Source organism: Lissotriton vulgaris, chromosome 3_1, assembly GCF_964263255.1.
Source record: "Lissotriton vulgaris chromosome 3_1, aLisVul1.2, whole genome shotgun sequence".
Lineage (NCBI taxonomy): Eukaryota > Metazoa > Chordata > Amphibia > Caudata > Salamandridae > Lissotriton > Lissotriton vulgaris.
Window position 1 is genome coordinate 281,537,918 of NC_141689.1, and position 20,372 is coordinate 281,558,289.

Genomic DNA, 20,372 nt, shown 5'->3' on the forward strand with positions numbered 1-20,372 from the left:
CTTTATTCGGTATCAATCACTAAAGGTGCTCCCAGCTTGACAGGACCAAAACTCACCACATTCTAAAGCTGCCTCCAGAGACAGCTACAGGTCATACCAAGTGGGCAGGAGAAGGGAGGGGGGAAACAGAGGAGAGTGGAAGATACCAAGTGCCAAGTTGCAACACACTGTTTTTCAAACAAAATTCCACGAACTGTAGCAACATTTCATTGTGCATTTAAAATCTCACAGCCCTTTTAGCCAGGAAGTGAGATATCGCCCGCAAACCCTGTTCATGATCTATTGAGGCATATAAACTGGTTATATCTAGCACAATCATCTTATATTCATCTTGCCATGATAACTCCTCCATAAGACATAAAAAGTCTCTAGAGTCCTTTATATATGATGGCAACTCTTTCACCAAGTCAAATAGCAAATTGATCAATAAAAATAGATAAATGTTCTGTGAGACTACCCTCGGAAGACACAATCCCAAATGTCAAATATTCAACCCCAGTACAGAGATCTGGGCCTAAACTCATCCGTTTTTTAGCTCACATGCCATTCCAGTTTGGACCAAGCCAAATGCAAATCAGTCGACCCTGCGCCCAATGAGAACAGTCCTGTCCAAACTGCCAGGCCAGGTCCTCCCTATATCGAAAACAAGCATTTTATTAGTCTATGAGATGCCGCCATTGGGAGTCGGGGTTCCACAGGGTTCTGTGTTGAGCCCGACATTGTTCAACATCTTTATGTCCCCCCTTGCGGCTGCGGTGGAGGCTTACGGAGCCCAGATCGTGTCCTACGCCGACGACACGCAACTCCTCTTCACATGTGCAAAAGACCAGCCATTTGATGGGGAGAGAATTCGGGACTGCCTGGATATGGTCTTTGGCTGGGTCCAGCGGAATAGTCTGAAGGCCAACTCCAGTAAGTCGGAGGTGCTATTCTTCGGCTGTGCCATCGATCCCGAGTGGCGGCCGTGGTGGCCGGCTGCCATGTGTCCTCCTGCACAATCCTCCTTGGTGGCCAAAAATCTTGGTGTTAAGCTTGATAACAAGCTCTCTCTGAGAGCGCATGTTCTTGGCCTGGCCGGCACCTGTTTCGGCATTCTGAAAATGCTCCGCAAGTTTCTTCCTCTACTATCTGCGGAGCACAGACGGATTACGGTGCAGGCGCTCATTGGATCCAGGCTAGACTATGCCAATGCCCTTTTTCTAGGCCTTCCAGACTACTTGGTCCAGCGTTTGCAGGTGGCACAGAACTCTGCAGCCCGCGCGATCTTTGGTTTGCATAGACGCGCACAGGCTTCTGGGCTTCTGCAGACGCTTCATTGGCTCCCGATTCAGAAGCGGATTATGTTCAAATCCCTGACGCTGGTGCACAAAGCTCTGTTTGGCTCAGGCGCAGGATATCTGCAGAAGAGATTGGCTTTCTATCGCCCTGCTCGCTCACTGCGTTCGGAATCCCTTTTCACTGCTGTGGTTCCACGCATGAGGAAGGCTCGCATTGGGGGGTGCTCCTTCAGCCTTAAGGCCTCCCAGCTGTGGAACTCGCTCCCACTGGTACTTCGCAGTACTCCCAATTTGCTTCAATTCAGGGAGAATTTGAAGACTTGGCTTTTTAATCTCTCTGTTTAGGTGGGTTTCTTTCTTTTTCTTTTGGGTTCTGTCTTTCTTGTTATGTTGTTATACACTGTAGCTGCCTGTGGAAAGCGCCGGGACACTCTTTTAGAGTAGCCGAGCGCTATATAAACGCATTTTAACATAACATAACATAACATTTTTTTATGCATTCCTATGCTAATGAGTTCACCCAGATGGACTTTAGAACTAATGAGGGAATTTATAGGCAAGTCCTTTATTACTTTTGATTTCATATTACAAAAACCTTGTAGACTGTTTTATATTTACAATGTGAAGGATTAAAGCTTTCATTTGGGAAATGCAGAACACTAAACTGCAGGTGACGAGTAACTATATTAGATACATGGGTAAATACTTTTTTGATTTGTAAAACCTGCATTGTAATAGATTGCTTTTTTATGATCTTCAATAACATAAATGTATTTTCCAGAAATCCAAGCATATGGAGATTTCACATGAGTAATGCTATGTGTGTTTACGGTGCTTCTTTTGAAATACATTGGAGATGTATTCTTCTATTTTATATATTTTTTTCCTTTAAAGTATGATTGATTTATGTAAAAAATTTAGCAAATAAAATGTCACGCACTCAATCTATACATTTTGACTTTCTCTTCTGCAGGGGAATCTGCCGAAATATTCTCATAATTCTCTTATGGTTCAAGCAATAAAGACTAATTTAACAGACCCTGATATCCACCTTCTGTTCTTTGACGTGGAAGCCTTGATTATTCAGCTGCTGACGGAAGAAGCCTCCAGGCCCAACACTACGCTGACGTCCCCAGAGAGTCTGCAGAAAGCCTCCGGTGCTGTTGACAAAAGCAGTTCTTTTCTTGCCGGCAAACGAGCAGCCGTTCTCTTCCAGCAGGTCAAGGAAACCATCAAAGAGAACATTAAGGAACATCTTCTTGATGATGAGGACGAGGATGAAGAGACCATGAGACAGAAGAGGGAAGAAAGTGACCCGGAATACCGCTCAAGCAAATCTAAACCTTTAACTTTACTGGAATATAATCTGACTATGGACACTGCAAAACTTTTCATGTCTTGTCTTCATGCTTGGGGTCTCAACGAGACGCTTGATGAGGTTTGCCTAGAGCGTTTGGGGATGCTCAAGCCGCACTGCCCCGTGTCCTTTGGGTTGCTCTCCAGAGGAGGCCACATGTCACTGATGCTTCCTGGGTTTAGCCATGCCATTATGAAAAAGGCTCTTGGCACTCTGGAAATGGAACGGAAGATGGCCATCACCGAAGGGCTAGGGAAAGGCACATACGGAGTGTCGCGTGCAGTCACCACTCAGCATCTGCTCTCTCTCATCTCCTTGGCAAATACTCTGATGAGTATGACCAATGCCACCTTCATTGGGGACCACATGAAGAAAGCTCCGGCCAGGTATCACTTCATATGCATACGTTTTTAGTAGACAAAATCAATTCATATACATTCCCTTCCTCAAATAACAATTGTTAAATTAGTCATTATTGTTGCCTTTGATGTATTTTGTACTGAATTATATAATGGCCTGTAGATGTAGTGCTTTTAAATTCTGCGGATGGATCAATGTTTCTACTGTATGTTTATTGACGGTCAGAAACATTAATCCTTTGCTTTCAGTGACAGAAAATGTTGAAAGCTCCAACAATTTTACATGTGTAAAATTATTTTGATGCAAGCACAGTGTATTTTATTTGAACTGTGACTTTTTACCGGCTTCTTAAATAGAACTGCGACTAGATACTAATTCGCTATTTAGAATGGATATGGTCTGGGCATCCCTTCCAAATACCAAACGGGGTTCAAATATATTATTGGTGTACCACCAGAGTTCCAGTCGCAAACCATTGAAAAGTTATCAACTGCCAAGTTGTGGTGGTAACCCATTCGCAGAAGGGAAAAGCTTAATTTTGGACCTCTTGTGAATTGTGGAAAAAGTTTCTGGGGCAAACTTTTACAGGAATTTTTTTAATGCGGCCCTATTTCCTTTGAGAAAATCAGGCTGTTTAAAAAAAAAAAATCTTTATCAAAAAACAATCCCAGACCTCTGACCCTTGCAGGCTGTCATTGGTGAGATTGCCAACAATCTGAATGAGTCCTAGTTTGCGACCTACCTTATGAATATTAAAGTGGTGCATTGCATTTCGACTCACTCGGATTTAAAATTTCGCATACTGATCTATTGGCTCATAAGTCAGTTTGTGAAAGTCAATACTCGTCGCAAATTTCGAACACTTTTTACAACCAGTATTTTAATGTGAGGTTTTGTGCCCTCGTATTACCAATGGCTGGGTGTCAGTAGCAGTACTCTTCTTTTGCAGAGAACCCAAATACTAACCCTGCACCAACACTGCTTTGAATGCTTAAGATTGACTAATTGCTACCCAGACCCCCCTGAAGTTGGCTTTTGAGGTAACTTTATACAGTTTCTCACCATATTGGAGCATTTTCTTAGGACCCTTTTGGAATGGCGAATGGCTATCCTGTTCCAAATTGGTGAACCGTAGAGGAAGACCTTCCAATAGAGGTGGTGGGATCCTTCATGCACAGTTTTTCATGCCATTTCTTCATCCTGCAATAAAAATCACCTCTGTTCCCAGGTCGTGGATTCACATATGTAAGTGCAAGTTTAAGACATTTCGCTGGGCGACAACATTATCCATGCAGAGACCTATCTTCTTGGTTATCACTTTGCATGGCTCTTGCTTAGTGTGTCTATAAACTTAGTTTGTGACACGTTTTATCTTTACTATGTCTTATCTTGTGGAACATTTTCATTTCTTTTTATCACTTCCCAGTTAACATGATGTTTGTTATTATGTGATTTTTTTAAGCATCAGTTGCATATGCTTGCCTTGATGACAGAGTATTTAAGTGGATCTTGAAATGGGCCTCTCCTATGGTGGCTTTGTGGGCTTAAATCTTTTCTGAAGCATCTTTCTTCATGTTGTCCTTACTCTTTGGCTTAGTCATCTTATGCATTTGCTATCATGGCCAAGCCGTTTTTGCACGTTACTGTCTGCAGCATGCTAAGCCTCAAATGACAGTGAAAGAATGAGCTTACATGCCCTGATGTCCCTCGGAGCCTTTCCCTTTGTGCACTTTTTAACCATGTAAAGCCCTAGCCTCGGTTCCATGTTGTGCCTAGGTACCGCCCTATGTGCTTTTATGGGTTATGTTTCACCCCTTCAGTGATCAAATGACATCTCGAGCTGGAGTTGTCTTGTCACCAGCAGTACTAGTGCCTCATCATAGGGACACACCTGGATCCACTTCCCAGATGTTTACTCCAGCAGTGAAAGCAGGTTTGCGATGATTGAGCGACCTTATCTAGTGTCACCAGTTGCTCTTTTCACAGCCTGCAATGCTGGGTGTCTTCCTTCACACTTATAACAGGAAAGCCTTCAGACTGCTTTGGCTGCGACCAGGGCCGGACTGGCCGTAGCGGGCACCGGGCAATCCCCCGGTACGCCGCACTGGTGGGGGCCGGTTTTGGGCCCCTGTGGCCCGTTTTTGTTACAGGGCCGATTGTGCAGCATTGCTGCAAAATAGTCCCTGTACCAAAATCGGCAGAAAACCGGCCCTGGAAAGAGCTTGGTGGCACCCCCAACCCCTTGCGGGGGGGGGGGGGGGGGGGCAGCACTTTGCCAGGGCCGGTTTTGGTTCCCAGTCTGGCGCTGGCTGTGATTAATGGTTGTGGTGAGGGTTTCTCTTGTGGTTTGGGGTGTTCACCTTGAAGAACTCCCACTCAGGGGTCTCTGGTCTCCTCAGGAGACTACGTGTAACATCAACTTTCTAGAAATTAGTGCAGTTAAAGTAACCCTAAATGTCTTCCTTTCTCACTTACAGGGGATGACAATTTACATTCTAACGGACAATAAAAGAGAAATTATGCCTGTTACGAAAGTGCACTGCAAAGAATATATTGCTATTGGAAAGATCTCCACCTATGAACCTTTTGTGATACACAAAAAAATAAGATTCCTTAATGAACTTCAGCTCTTATTATGACAATCCAAGACCGATGTGGGCAACTCGGCAACTATTTTTATTCCAAAGTTATTTCACATTAGAAAGTATATCATAAAAAGCTCCTCCGTTTACACCTTTAGGAGACCTAAGTAGGTGAAACTAATCACCTGACACCAAATATCACACTTAGCCACCTTTTCAGTGTGAACGCATATCACGTAATGACTTCCCATCATGGGCAAGTAAACTTCCCCACACCGACTTGAGATATGCCACCTTAACCCACCATTTAAAGTAATTGCATATGTGTAACTTGGCCGACAATATCTCTCAAATTATCAGTGTCTCAAAACAGCGAGGGATTTACCCTGAGGACTCAATTACAATCCTTCTACTGAAATAGCCTAGAGCCAGTGCAATCTAACTTCAGAGCCAGCTATTTGCTGCCTTTCATTAAATGCATAGCAACTTCCCAATTGAAAAACTTTCCAGGATCCAGGCATTTACTTTGCCACTGCTGTTCTGGGTTCGAGTGACAGTTGCACAGAAACCGCAATCTTCAAATTAGAGAAAAACTGTTCAGCGGCACTGATATTGTTAGATTTCTTTGCAGCTTTTGACATAATTGACCTCCAGCTACTATGCACTTGCCTGTTATGTTATGTTAAAAATATTTTTGTAGCGCACTTACACCGAACGGTTCCATGGCGCTGTGAACACTAAGGGCCAGATGTAGGAGCCCTAATACCGGTCGGTAACGGCCGAATTTGGCCATTACCGACTGGTATTTGGGTTTCCAGATGTAGGGGGCCTATATTTTACCGATTCTGTAAAGTTACCGAATCGGTAAATTTACAGAATCTGTAAAATACCGAATCGGTATATTTACCGATTCGGAACAACCATATGTAGGTGGCACTCCTAAGAGTGCCACAGGCCCTTAAAAATCGGTATTTTACCACCCAATCCTATTGGGTGGTAAAATACCGAATTCAGGTGTGCATGCACATCTGTGCATGCACACCTGTGCACTGTGACACACAGACATGCCCTTAGGGCATGTCTGTGTGCCACATTGCACACAAGTCCAGAATTGGGGTGCTAGAGGGTGTCAAAGTGACACCCCCTGCACCCTTGCAGGATTCGGTATTTACCGATTCTGTAAATACCGAATCTGTATTTCACATTGATTCCTATGGGCTTCAAGGCCCATAGGAATCAATGGGAAATACAGAATCGGTATTTACAGAATCTGTAAATACCGACTCTGACAGATTCGGTAATTTTTTACCTACATCTGCCTCCTTCCAATTTACCGACTTTTAAATACCGAATCGGTATGACTCGGTATTTAAAAGTCGGTAAATCGGATTTACCTACATCTGGCCCTTAGTGACCAAAACATTAAGACAGTGTAGTGGATTTAAGAAGGATCAGAAAGGGAAATGTTTATACATAAGCTTGACAGAACAATAAAGTTTTCAGAAGGGATCTAAAATGGGGATAAGAAGGAGTGAGTCTCAGCTCCAAGGGCAGTGCATTCCACTGAGACGGGGCAAGAAATGAAAATCTGAGACCGCTGTGTTTTTTATGGTTAAAAGTGGGGGTGGTGAGAAGGGCCAAGTGAGAAGAGTGGAGATGACGCGGAGGAGAGTAACGATAGAGAAGAGAGGATATAAAAACAGGACCGAGGCCGGCCAGGGCTTTAAAATTAGTGCAGCCAAGTTTGAATTCACTGCGTTTGGCCACTGAGAGAAAATGAAGGGATTTGAGTAAGGGACGAACATGGCAGTGTCTGGGCTGATGGAAGACTAGTCTTGCGGCCTGATTTTGCACCAGCTGAAGGCGATTCAGCTGGTATGCTGGGATGCCAACATAGAGGGAGTTGGCATAGTCAATCCTAGAGACTACCAGGGCCAGCAAAGCCAGGGTCAGGGCCTCCGTAGTTAGAAATCGAGAGATCTTCCGGATTTTCCGAAGATGAAAAAAACAGGGGGATACCACGGCACTAATCTGAGGCTTCATGTAGAGGTCCTTACTAATGATGACACCTAAGCTTTTTACTGAATTAACAGGGCAAGGCTGGGAACCAAGGCCAGAAGGCCAAAAATTAGGGTTCCAGGGATTAGAAGTACCTCCAAAGAAGACCAACTCGGTCTTGTCGGGGTTAAGCTTTAGGTGGTTATTTTCCATCCAGTTACTGATAAGACATAAGGTGGACTGGAAATTATGTATAGATTGTTTGGAGGAGTCAATATCAAAGACCAGCTGGATATCGTCAGCGTAGTTGAATGCAGTGACATTACACCCCTGCAGAGCCCGAATGAGGGGAGTCAGGTATAGATTGAAAAGAAGGGGGGAAGGAAGGAACCCTGGGGACGCCACATGACAGCTTGACCTTATCCGCTGAAAAGTTGGAAAGACGCACAGCCTGATGACGGTTGCTCAGAAAAAGCGAATCCAGCCAAGAGCCGGCCACCGGACGCCGGCGAGCGCCGACACGGTCGACCAAAATATCATGGTCGACCGTGTCGAAGGCAGCCGACAAATCCAGGAGCACCAAGGCCTGGTTGATCCCAAGGTCCACTCCTCTCCTCTGCTCCTCCATCACTCACAAGATGACTGACTCTGTTGAATGGGCCGGTCGGAACCCAGCCTGACGTGGGTCGAGGAACTGGGTGCGTTCAATGAACGAGCTCAAGAAGTTGGTGACATGAGTCTCAAGTACTTTACTGAGGTAGGGGAGCAGGGAGATGGGACGGAAATTGCTCATAAGAGAGGGGTCTGCGGTAGGTTTCTTTAAAATGGGTATCACTTCAAGTGTTTTGACGGAGTCAGGGACCAGACCAAGCCGGAGGGATTTATTAAGAAGTGCCAGGGGTGGTTTGGGACAAACAGTAAAAACGTCACGCAGAATATGGGGGGGCAACAATCCGTAGGTGAGCCAGAGCTCACCTTTTTTAGTAAGGCTAGAAATTCTTCCTCAGAAATTGGGGGTAGCTGGTCCACTGTATGAAAGTTGCTAATATTAAATGTTGGGGCAACTGTGAGTGTAGAGGATGGTGTGTGACGGGGAATACTCTCTTTGATTTTTGCAATTTTTTCTACAAAAAAAAATTAAGGGAGTCACATAAATCTTGGGAAGGGGAAGGTTTAATAGTAAGTCTGTCAGGGTGTGAAAGTTCTTCCACTATGGAAAAAATATCTTTTGCCTTGGAAGCGGAGTCAGTAATCCTCTTAGAAAAATACAAGGTTTTAGCGTGGAGGATGGACAGTTTATAGTCTTTGAGCTGGGCCATGAATAGCACTTTTTTCTCAGGGGCGTAATTACGCCTCCAACTACGTTCGGCCCGTCGAAGTGTAAGTTTTTTAGCTTTTAGTTCATCCGAGAACCATCTCTGGGCTTCGTGGCGACGCTTTAATTTAAGGCGTCTAAGAGGTGCCACAGTGTTACTAGCTGAATAAAGCCAGTGCCTCACACTGGCAGCCTGGGTGTTCAGGGAGTCCTGTTCGATGGGGGAAGAGGCGCTGAGTAAGGAGCAAAATTTATCAAGATCAACCCTGTTCCAGTTCCTGGCCAGAAGGTTCCCCGTAGGTGTTTGGCTGGTATGGGGGGAAAAGGCCAGGCAAAACGTAATAATAAAGGGGTCAGACCACGGGCAGGGAGAGATGAGAGGCAAACACTTTAGTATTCTAGGAAAAGTACCACCTCTGGTTACAATCTTTTCTTTCAAGCAAGAAACAATGTGTTAAGCTCAGTCCATTTCTATCGAAGAACGCTAACTTCAGATAAGAGTCCCCCAGGGCTGGGTTCTTTTTCCACTACACCTACGGGCACATACTGTCAGGTGTAACTGCTTCATATGGTCTGAAATTCCAAGTGTACTCCAGTGACTCTTCAATATTGACTGACGTTTATAAAGACAACCCTGCTGTTTCCAGTTGGAACCGTTTAATTGACAAAGAGCTTTGGTTGGATGTTTCACCCCAATGTTCGACATATATACCTATATTATACCTTAAATATAACACCTACATATGTGGAACTTGAGAGACTAGCTTTGGCAAATAATGAACTACCTGCTGAAGCAGTGAAAGTATTTGTGGCATCTAGGCAGCTGTTAATCAGCATGGTCTATTCAAATAGGTAGCCTGTTGCCGGTGCCATAGCAAATCTGCAAAACCTTTTTAAGCAGAGATTGTTTAAATAATTTAAATGTCAGTGTTCTTAGCAGAGAATTGTCCAAGTATTGTAGTGATGCATCTATTCTGCAGATCGGAGTTCTTTATTTAAAATGCCTGTTAGGTGAAGATTTTTAAAGGGATTGTAGAACAAACTACTTCCTAGTTTTATCAGGTCTTGCTCTGGGATCGTTATTTAGTAAATGTATTTTTGATAGGGGCCCTCTTCTTCTTTTGAGGCTACATATTTCAGCCCCCCAGAAATTCTTCATTTAGAAGGTGGTCTTCCTGATATATAGAACCTTCATCAGGCGAGCGAGATGTTTGTAAGACCTTTTAGCTTCTGCTCCTTTTGCTGGGTTTTCAAGAACGAGTGTTCTTTGGTTCAAGCCTTCTTTCCTCAATAGTGGGTTACAGTTCTCCACATTGCCTAAGAACTGTTATTACCTTCTTTTTACATCATCCATTCTTCCAAAAAAGAGAGGGTGGCACAGGTTTGATCCCAGAACAGCTGCCAGAAAATGTATACACAAAAGAGAAGTTTCAGAGTTAATGATAAACTTCTGAAAGGCTTTGAAGGAAGTGAGGTTGGTAAAGCAGTCACCAATGGGTGCATTTAGTGCCCATTCAGAGAGGCATTTGGTGGCTACCTTAGCCTTTATGGGAGGAATTTCAATGCAAGTGGTTTGTCGGGCTGCTTCTTGTTCCACTACCATTCTTTTCGAAGCATTTTATGTCTTGATGTGGATGACCGAGCATAATCTCAATTGGGGAGTGATTCTCCATTCGTTTTTGTTTTGTTTAACAGGCGTCTTCCTGGGGTATGTATTTAGCACTCCATTGTGGATATCCTCCACCCTACTCCTTCAAGAGTTCTTTGAGAGTGATCCATGAAAGGAATCTTCGGGAGCGAGTATTCTTTATAAGAACAAGTTACTTACCTTTGGTAATGTGGTCTTTCTGGTGGGTACGACTGACAGCTTGGCTGATTTCTTGCAACCCACTCTCCTCTCTTCTTTAGGATGAATACATCATTTACCTTTGCTATTTGTTTTTATTTGACTATGTTTATGTGGGAATGTGAGGAAAACATGGCGGACAGTTTCCTCTGGCAGCTTGGCACCCTTTATAGAGCCACAGTGCCATTTTCAGTGAAGCTGCGTGACTATAACCTAACCTATTGCCTATGACTACACATGGCTGTTTTCCGGATCAAGTCCAATCTGGATTCCCTCACTAACCAAGGAGATAGCTGTACACCTGTGCAGTTGAGCAAATGCCTAAGGGCCTGATATACAAAAAAATGTACAGTCTCAAACAGAGATTGTGACTGTTTGCATCATTGTAGGAGTCAGTAAATGAATAACAGGAGTGTGGTTACGCTCAGACCGCCCGTCTAAGGCTTCTCGCTGTTGGCCCTTATCAAGGAGGCCTACGCTACTATTGCATCGACCACCACAAATTGAGGTTGATTGGACCTTACTTTTCACCACTTGTGAAGGCTTTCGACATACACTCACATTGCCTGACGAAGTTCATTTTCTTGAATGAAATGCGTTGGCTGATATCTGTTTTCTGTTGATTTGGATCTGCTTAAATAAAGATGGCACCAACGAAGTAACTGAAAGTGCTTCATTATTGAATACCTGTATACCTTGGTAGTGCACCGCTCCATTGCTTCACTAGTTTTGGTTCCCGAGCAGATGGGTTGCAGCCCTCAAGGGCGGTTGCTGGAGCAGTTTGTGCACACCACCCAACCTAATAATATTGGATCACACCTGGGGTTACTATACTGAGGCTTGTGCGGCACTTGGAGTCCGCCTTTGGATCTTTGCTTCTATTGATTTCTAAAAATGGGTTGCGACTCCATGAGTAATCACTATTTGGAAGGGGCAGGTTGTAGGCTTGGCTTCCAAATAGCCATCCTTTACTAGATGTATTAGTGTTTTCCAATCAAAATCGTGTTGTAGCACACTGCAAATTTACCAACTGCAAGTTGGAATGGTGAGCCATTCGCAAAATCGAAGGAGTTCCCACGTGGACTGCTATATTTAACTATCCTGGGACTGAAGTGAAAAAGGGTGGTAATCCAGTAGGAAAACTGCCATTACAACATGGCTGTTAACATACATAGCCTTTACCAGACATGCACTGCAACAAAGGCACCGTTACTACGCATAGCCTTAAACATGCATTTTTTACAGAGCATATGACTATACCACGCATACCATTACATCGATTTACGTTGCAAAGGTATATATGGTAAAGGTATATGTGTGGTACTGGTGGTAAGGCTTATATATGTGGCAAGGGGGTGAAGCCTATCGCGTCATTAGCGGAAACAAAGAGACCCTTCTGCTTCCTGTTTATGACGTGCACTGCGCCCCAGAGGAGCTGCCTGGTCATCATGGAGAGGTAAGGGGAATTTGGCCTGGAGGCTACAGTTTTAGGGTTTTGGGCTGGTGTGGGTATTTTAAAAAAAAGGTGGGGGTGTTGTACCAAGGTCCGCTTTTAGTGCTCAGGCAAAGGGTATTTTTAAAAGGGCTGAGGGCCGTGGGGGGGTCGCGCAGGGGTCTACTTTTAGTGATCGGGGAGGGGTATTTTCAGAAGGGCTGTGGGCCAGGGGAGATCTGCTTTTAGGGCTGTGGGGAGGGGTATTATTTACAAGGGCTTGGAGCCGGTGGGTTGCATTGGGGTCTGCTTTTAGGGCTCAGGGAGGGGTATTTTTAAATTGGCCTGGGGAGCGCACCAGGGACCTGTTTTAGGGCTCAGGTCAGGGGTCATGGAAGACCTTTTGCCACACATATACCTTTAACATTCATGCTTTTACTACAAAAGATTTTTGAAAAGGCATGCTTGCTAAAGGCATATTCGTTATTAAACAATACGTGATAAAGGTTGTGCCTGGTAATGGCTTTCACATTGTAACGCGTACATGGTAAAGGCATTGGTTGCAACGGAATGCGTTATATCATACAACCAATCCAGTATGAGGGGCAATATTACTATGGCCTGAAAACAACACTGTAGATGACTCCCATTATTACAGTTGGAGCCCAGTAACCTCTGCGTGCACTGCCACAGCTCGAATATGTCTCGCCGCGTGCCGTCTTCATGAGAATGAAGATTGGGCCTCTTCTTTCTCAGCATCCTTTTAAGTGATGTCTCATAGATTTTGAAAAAAACGTTACAGCTGCTACGCTCTTGGAACTCTTCCTTTTTCTTGAACAGAGGTAGGCAAAAAAGGCCCATGTTAATTTTGTCTTTACTCCCTGCCCAAGAGAAGTGAAGCCATTTTAAGGTTTACTGAGACAGGGTGATCCAACAGCAATGTATCATCCACAGTGTTATTGGGCGAAGAGAGATCTAGCATGCTGGGGATTTGCATGTCATGCCGATCCGCATGTGCCAGGATACTACGGAGAAGAGACCGCCATGATACAATGATTGCTTAACCTCATCACTGCTACGGAGATTTTCCCCCCGTGCTGGATCCTCAGAATTGGGTGTGGTCATGACGGAACGGTTCCGTCATGAGCACAGCTCAACCGATGCTCATGACGGAATCGTTCCGTCATGAGCATTGAAGGGGTTAATCTACGAATAAGTTGTGTGGTGCACAACATATAAAGTCAAAGACATCAGGGCAACATGGAAATGTGAAATATAAGCTGTTTGGGATATAATAGTAGAAATGGGACCAGGTGCCCCAAAATGCAGTTAGAAAACACTGCTATTTTTGGTTTGCTTGGCAAAATAGTTCATTAATTTGTCTCCTTTTTAAATGCCCCTATATTTCAATACAGTAATAATCCAAACCTTAAGCAGTATACTGTACCTTAATCCACAGAACCCCCTCCCCCCCGTAGTTGAGAGAGAGAAAAAAGCGGTGCTGTAGTGTCAAGCAGAATCAGTGGACATAAAAATAGAATTGAGTAAATTAGAATATTGTACAAGTCTATTAATTGGACTTGCCATCACTCGTCCTTGCATGACAAGGTCACAAATACAGGCCGTGATCTACCTCTCTACATTGGCTGTCAGCAAAGATAGCACCCGATGTAAACGGAGACCCCACACTTCAGTATGAACCTCCTACCTCTGTTTAATCACATTCTGTTTCCAATCTGCTTCCTTATTAACTTCAACTATTTTAATGTGCAAACCAAGTCCTGCGCCCTTTTGCGATTAATATACAACCTTTTCTAGAAGTGGACGTCCTACCCAGATCTGCACTATATTCCCATGTCTTTTTAGTGCGCCTTGATAGCACCTCTTGCCTACTCGTCAGCAGCTTTAGGGAGCAGGTGTCATCACTCTCTACTATATTCTTTGCAATTAATATTTTGTGTATGACCAGGCTAAGTGTTTTGTCTGTCGTTCGTGTTTGTATAATGTACACACCTACCTATTTCATGTAACAAAGCATTTTTTTCTACACTGTCTTGTTACATTGGTGTCCTTCGCTTCTGGCAAAAGAATTATACAATTATGAAATGGCAAGCGGGGGCGAAGCCAGTAGGCTGCGCGTTGCAGACCTATGGCTATGTCAGGGCCTTCTAAGTACATGAAGATGCAGTCTCTGTTCCTTGCTCCATACTGTAGCTGCATGCATGCATCAATCAATCAATCAAGGAATTTGTAAAGTGCACTACATACCCGTTAGGGTCTCAAGGCGATGGGGAAGGGGGGACGCCGCTACTGATCGAAGAGCCAGGTTGTGAGAAGTCTTCTGAAGGTCAGCAGGTCTTGGGTTTGTCGAAGGTTGTTTGGGAGGGTGTTCCAGGTCTTGGCGGCGAGGTGAGAGAAGCATCTGCCGCCGGCGGTCGTTTTCCGGATGCGTGGGACCGTGGCGAGGGCGTGGCTGGCTGAACGGAGGCTGCGGGTGGGGGTGTACAAGCTGAGTCGTTTGTTGAGGTATGCTGGTCCGGCGTTGTGTAGGGCTTTGTGTGCCTGGATGAGGAGTTTGAAGGTTATCCTCTTGTTGATGGGGAGCCAGTGTAGGTCTCTCAAGTGGGGGGTGATGTGGCTGTGTCGGGGGATGTTTGAAGAACCGGGATAACCCACTTACTGGGGCTCGTGGCGGGGGGAACCGCCCAAATCTTCCATATCTTCCATACTTAGTAAACGGAGACACAGGAGCCTTGGTCTGCAGGAGGAACCCAGATTTATTTCAATAGCCCGGGCTATGGAACAGAGTCCCAAGCTAGTCAGAGACAAAACCCAGGAGGCTGCTACTTCACTCTGTAGCTTACAAGCCTTTTTATACTTTTTTCATCCCAGTCTTTTGGCTGTCAGACCATTTTTTAATCAGGGCAGTGTTTACAGTTGATAACCAGATCCAGACGATATTTGTAGTTAGTGACCTGGTCAAGGCTTGGTACACAGATCATTGTTCACTCTGCTTTGATCAAGGCTCAGTTTTTCAGGTCATTGTTTAATTGCCTTGATCAAAGCCCGGTCCTTCAAGTCATTGTTTAATCACCCTGATCAGGGCCTAACAGTCAGACCATTGTCTAGATAACCTGATCACGTTGTCAAGGATGTTTACCAGGCTGGGAGCAGGAGATGGAAAACAAGCTTGTTTACACAGGGCGTGGGTGTCTCATGGCTTTCTGTTGAACTGCAAAGAACAGGGGGTTGGGTGTGCGACAGTTCCTGGGCAGAAATGCAGGCTGCAAGATGGTTTTTGTCGTGTCAATTTAGATTTTTCTCAGGCATCAGCAGAAATGACCAGGTGGGTCGTGTGGAATTGTTTGACACGAGATGGCAATAAAAAAACAATGGAGTCCCGGTACAGATGATGCTGATCAGAAAAACACTTTTCTTCAGGATGTCGAGGACCAGTCATGCTGAGGCGTTTCTGGATGCATTGTAGTCGTCTCAGGAGCTTGGTTGTTGTTCCTGCGTAGAGGGCGATACTGTAGTCCAGCCTGCTGGTGACTACGGCCTGGGTGACGTTTCTTCTCATTTCGGAGGGGATCCACTTGAAGATCCTGCGGAGCATTCTGAGGGTGTTGAAGCAGGATGCGGAAACGGCGTTGACCTACTTGGTCATGGAGAGGGTGGAGTCGAGGATGACCCCCCAGGTTGCGTGCGTGGTTGGTGTGTGCTGGGGCTGGTCCCAGCGTGGTGGGCCACCAGGATTCGTCCCAGGCTGAGGGGGTGGATCCGAGGATGAGGACCTCCGTCTTGTCAGAATTCAGCTTCAGCCTGCTGTCCTTCATCCATTCGGTGACGGCCTTCATTCCCCTGTGGAGGTTGGCTTTGGCGGAGAGAGGGTCTTCGGTGAGGGAGGTGATCAGTAGGGTGTTGTCGGCGTAGGATATGATGTTGAGGCTGTGCTGGTGGGCGACGTGGGCGAGTGGAGCCATGTAGATATTGAACAGCGTAGGGCTGAGAGAGGATCCTTGCTGTACCCGCAGATGATCTCGGTGGTCTTGGAGCAGAAGGATGGGAGGCGGACGCTCTGTGTTCTGCCAGAGAGGAAGGATGTGGTCCAGGCCAGGGCTTCCTCTTGGATTCCGGCGTCGTGGAGGCGAGATGTTAGGGTGCGGTGGCAGACCGTGTCTGAGAGGTCCAGGAGGATGAGGGCAGCTGTTTCTCCTTTGTCCATTAGGGTCCTGATGTCATCAGTGGTGGCGATGAGGGAGGTTTCGGTGCTGTGGTTGCTGCGGAAGCCTGACTGGGATGGGTCCAGGATGTTGTGGTCTTCGAGGTATCGGATCAGTTGTCTGTTGACAATTTTCTTTATGACTTTCGCCGGGAACGGGAGCAGGGAGAAGGGCCTGAAGTTCTTGAGGTCCTTAGGGTCCGCCTTGGGTTTTTTCAGTAAGGCGTTGATCTCGGCGTGCTTCCAGCTTTCCGGGAAGGCTGCTGTCTCTAAGGAGATGTTGATCGTTTTCCGTAGATGGGGGCCGATGGCTGTGCTGGCTTCGTTGAAAATGTGATGTGGGCATGGGGTCAGATGGGGATCCGGAGTGGATGGAGTTCATGGTCTTGATGGTGTATTTGTCGCTGATGTTGGACCAGGCGGTCAGGCGGCTGGTGCGCATGGTGGTCACAGGGTTGGTGGGCTCTGCGGTAGATGTGGGGGTCGTGGCGTTGAAGCTGTTGTCGATGTCGGCGATCTTGCGGTGGAAGAAGTCGGCCAGTGAGTCACACAGGTCTTGAGAGGGGGAATGTCGTTAGTGTTGGAGCCGGGGTTAGAGAGTTCTTTCACGATGTTGGAGAGCTCTTCGCTGCTGTGTGCGTTGTTGTCTAGGCGGTTCTTGAAAGCGGTCCTCTTGGCGGCCCTGATGAGCTGGTGGTGTCACCATGCAAGTGAGCCCTCCGGAATGACGCAGATGACATTTTTTTATTTTTTTTATTTACCGATTTAAGATGCCAGACACCACCTTTGATCAGTAAATAAGACACAAAAAATGAAACTTGAAGTGTGTGAAAGCCTTTTTCAGGCAGCGGAGCACCCAGAAGCAAATGTACAGTTTCCGGGCCCTCCAAAACTAATGGCACCAACTAGGCCATCCAAAAAAAAAGAAAGAAAGAAAAATTTAAATATTCTATTACAGCAGCGTGGGTGGTAGATGGGCAACTGAGGAGTATGTTGAGAGTTGAGTGAAGGAGAAACAAGGAAGGCTGCTTATGAGTTGGAGTATGCAGCACATTTATAAATGCGAGAGCCAGCAGCAATTTTGTGTGGGCGCTACAGAGAAAAAAAGCGAAAATTAAAAAACAAAAGACTGCTGGGTGGGAATGGGACAACAGAGGAGACAGTTGGGGTAGTGAGTGGGGTAGGGAAAAAAGTACTTCATGTTGGCAGAGCAAGGAGATGAGAGAGAACAACATGGACTCGACGGGAGACACACATGGGTGTGAGTAACGTTGTTATTGTTAATTGGGATTTCTAGAGCGCATAATCACCTACTGGTCTCTAAGCGTTATGAGCGAGAGCCCAACCTCAGCACATCTGCCGGAGTGTGCATCCCAACTAGGCCTAGGAGCGTAGGGGGGAGAAGAGCCAGAGAGAACACATGGAGCGGGAGAAGGAAGCACATGGACGAGACAGAGAGAAACCTGGATCGTGGAAGACAGAGAAGCACACAAAGGAGGCAGCTGGAAAACACATGCCCTCTCATGGAGTGCTTAAGTAAAAAGAGAAAAGTAGTTACCTATAAGTGAGCAGTGAAAGGACATAGTTAAAGAGGCTTTGGCCCAGGGGAGGGACTAGCACAAGATGGATAAGGCAAGCCATCGAATAAGAAGCAAGCAAATGAAACTGGTAGTAAAGCCAACAAATTCTGAGCAATGGGTGGACTTTGAGCCCACTGTACATTCTTGGTAATCGTACAAGAGGTCTTTTGCAACTGTACAGCTTACTCTTTCTCGTAGGTTCAACCTAGCAATGATCTTAGTTTCACCACTGACAGTATATTTTCAGTAGCAAACAGGTTAGTGCTAATCAAGTTGATCTAGTTTATACCGCACACTGGATTTTTGTGCCTTTGTTGGTTTCATTAAAGGCTGGTTTTATGTTTTAGGCCTCCCAAACCAGGCACTCCGGAGAAAGCGAAGAGTCCACAGACAGCCAGTACAAGCACAAGCGGTGCAGTGCAAGGACAAATTAAGCAAGGTAATATTAAATGCATTTCCTTTTTTATGAGATGTACTTATTAATATAACCATATGCGGGCCGCCTCCTCCTGAAGTGCGCCTCCAAGAATTAGAAATTGATAGCAGCAGTTTGAAGTTGTGGCCTAGTGTTAAGATGGTCCCAGGTGGGGCAAGCAAAGGTAAGTTCTATTCACAGGTTTCCCAAGTATCCAATCGTTCAAAGGAACCCTCCTCTACTGTCCACCTGTCTCCCAAGCTGATTTTCTTACAGCTTTAGGTAGCTTGATAGAGCCAGTAGCAGGAGCTCCAGACTATACTATCCTGGGAGATTTCAATTTTTACCTAGAATCTCTTGATGACAAGACTCCTCCTCCCTTACAACAGACCTACTGTCAGCGGGCCTATGACAGCTAGTGACAAAACCCACTCATATGGCGGGTCACACACTTGATGGTCTTTTTACCAACAACAGCCACATCTCCCTATCCACCGTTATTCCCTTGACCTGGACCGACCACTCGGCAGTATTGTTTATGATTTAGATCAGGAAAACCAACCTCCCGCACACCAGTACCCGCTCTTCCAAACAGTTTCGAGCATGGAGAAACATTGACACCCATCTTCTAAAAATAAAGCTCTCCTCATCTCAACACGACTCCAAACCAGAACCCGATCTTGCCTCCAACAATTACTCAGACTGGTTTCATAATGCCTTCAGCAACCTAGTACCACTTGAGAATGTCTCCACTAATCGAAGTGCTCCCTCTGCCTCCTGGTTCTCAGAGACACTCAGACTTGAGAGACAACGCTGCAGAAATTTAGAAAGGCATTGGCGCAAATACTATAACAACAATGACGGAACGCTATATAAGGACGCAATAGCCAACTATAAACATCTTATCATCGCAGAGAAAAGCAAATTCTACCTCGCACAAATAGAATCGGCCCAAAACTCCACTAAACTGTTGTTCCAGGTGGTAACTAAACTATCCAGTCCACTGACCAGCTCGCCCATAGATGCCTCTCAATCACTCTGCTACTCCCTTGCCAACTTCTTCGAAGATAAGGTCAATCAAATCTACTCCAACTTCTCAACCCAGGTGAATTCCGACCACACTTTTTGCACCGACGACTCGACTACGATGTTCCCCGAATTCAGTCAGGTTTCTCCTCAGCAGATAACGGAGCTAATCTCCACTATTAAATCAGGATCCCCCCTTGAGCCTTGCCCCCTTCCATTCTAAAACTTATCCCTGACTCGATAGGCCCCATCCTTACCAACATCTGCAACTCAATGTTCCACACAGGCTCCTACCCTTCAGTTTGGAAAAAGGTCAATTTCAAACCCCTGCTAAAAAAATCCAATCTCGACCCCTCAGAGTCCAAAAACTACAGACCTATCTCATGTCTCCCATTCCCTTCTAAGAGTTTTGAAAAAATCATGAACATTCTATTATCAAAGTTCATTGACCATAATAACCTTTTGGATAAAACCCAATTTGGTTTTAGCAAGGGCCACGGTACAGAGACTGCCCTTATTAAGGCATCTGAAAAAATCAGGATGATCCTGGACCAAGGCGGCACTGCAGTCCTTGTAGTGGCGGTTTTACTGTTTGGGCGTTGCCCCACTAATAATTATTGGTCAATTCATTTATTGAGCGCGCTGCTTTAAATTAATACACTTTCAATCTTAAAATTATTAATTTAAAGCGGCGCTCCGTCGCTCGGCGTCGTCACATCACGTGACATTACCGTCAGCCTGCCCTGTCTGTCTGTCAAGGCCCATAAGCTTTGTTGTTGGAAATAATGTTGCCAATGCACAATATTTGCGGCTGTGCACACTGCGCATGTTGGGTTTGACCGGCTGCCTTTTTGTAGCCAGGAACCCAGCAGTCGCACAGTGGCTGTTGGAAAGCAAGCACAGGGTGACTGGGGGTTTGCCCAAAACCACAGACCCCAGTGGTTACAAAATGAGCAGCAAGT

At 45.6% G+C, this 20,372-nt stretch overlaps 1 protein-coding gene across 4 annotated transcripts in view; it reads left to right on the forward strand.

Annotated features, from left to right (window-relative positions):
* The window catches only part of WDR7 (WD repeat domain 7), a 1,275,554-nt gene that overhangs the window by 374,511 nt on the left and 880,671 nt on the right, over nt 1-20,372 (forward strand). For all 4 annotated transcript variants that reach the window (XM_086960437.1, XM_086960439.1, XM_086960436.1 and 1 more), the window contains 2 exons: nt 2,251-3,020; nt 18,317-18,408. In XM_086960437.1, the coding sequence (XP_086816563.1) occupies nt 2,251-3,020; nt 18,317-18,408 (862 nt within the window). The remainder of the gene's footprint in view (nt 1-2,250; nt 3,021-18,316; nt 18,409-20,372) is intronic.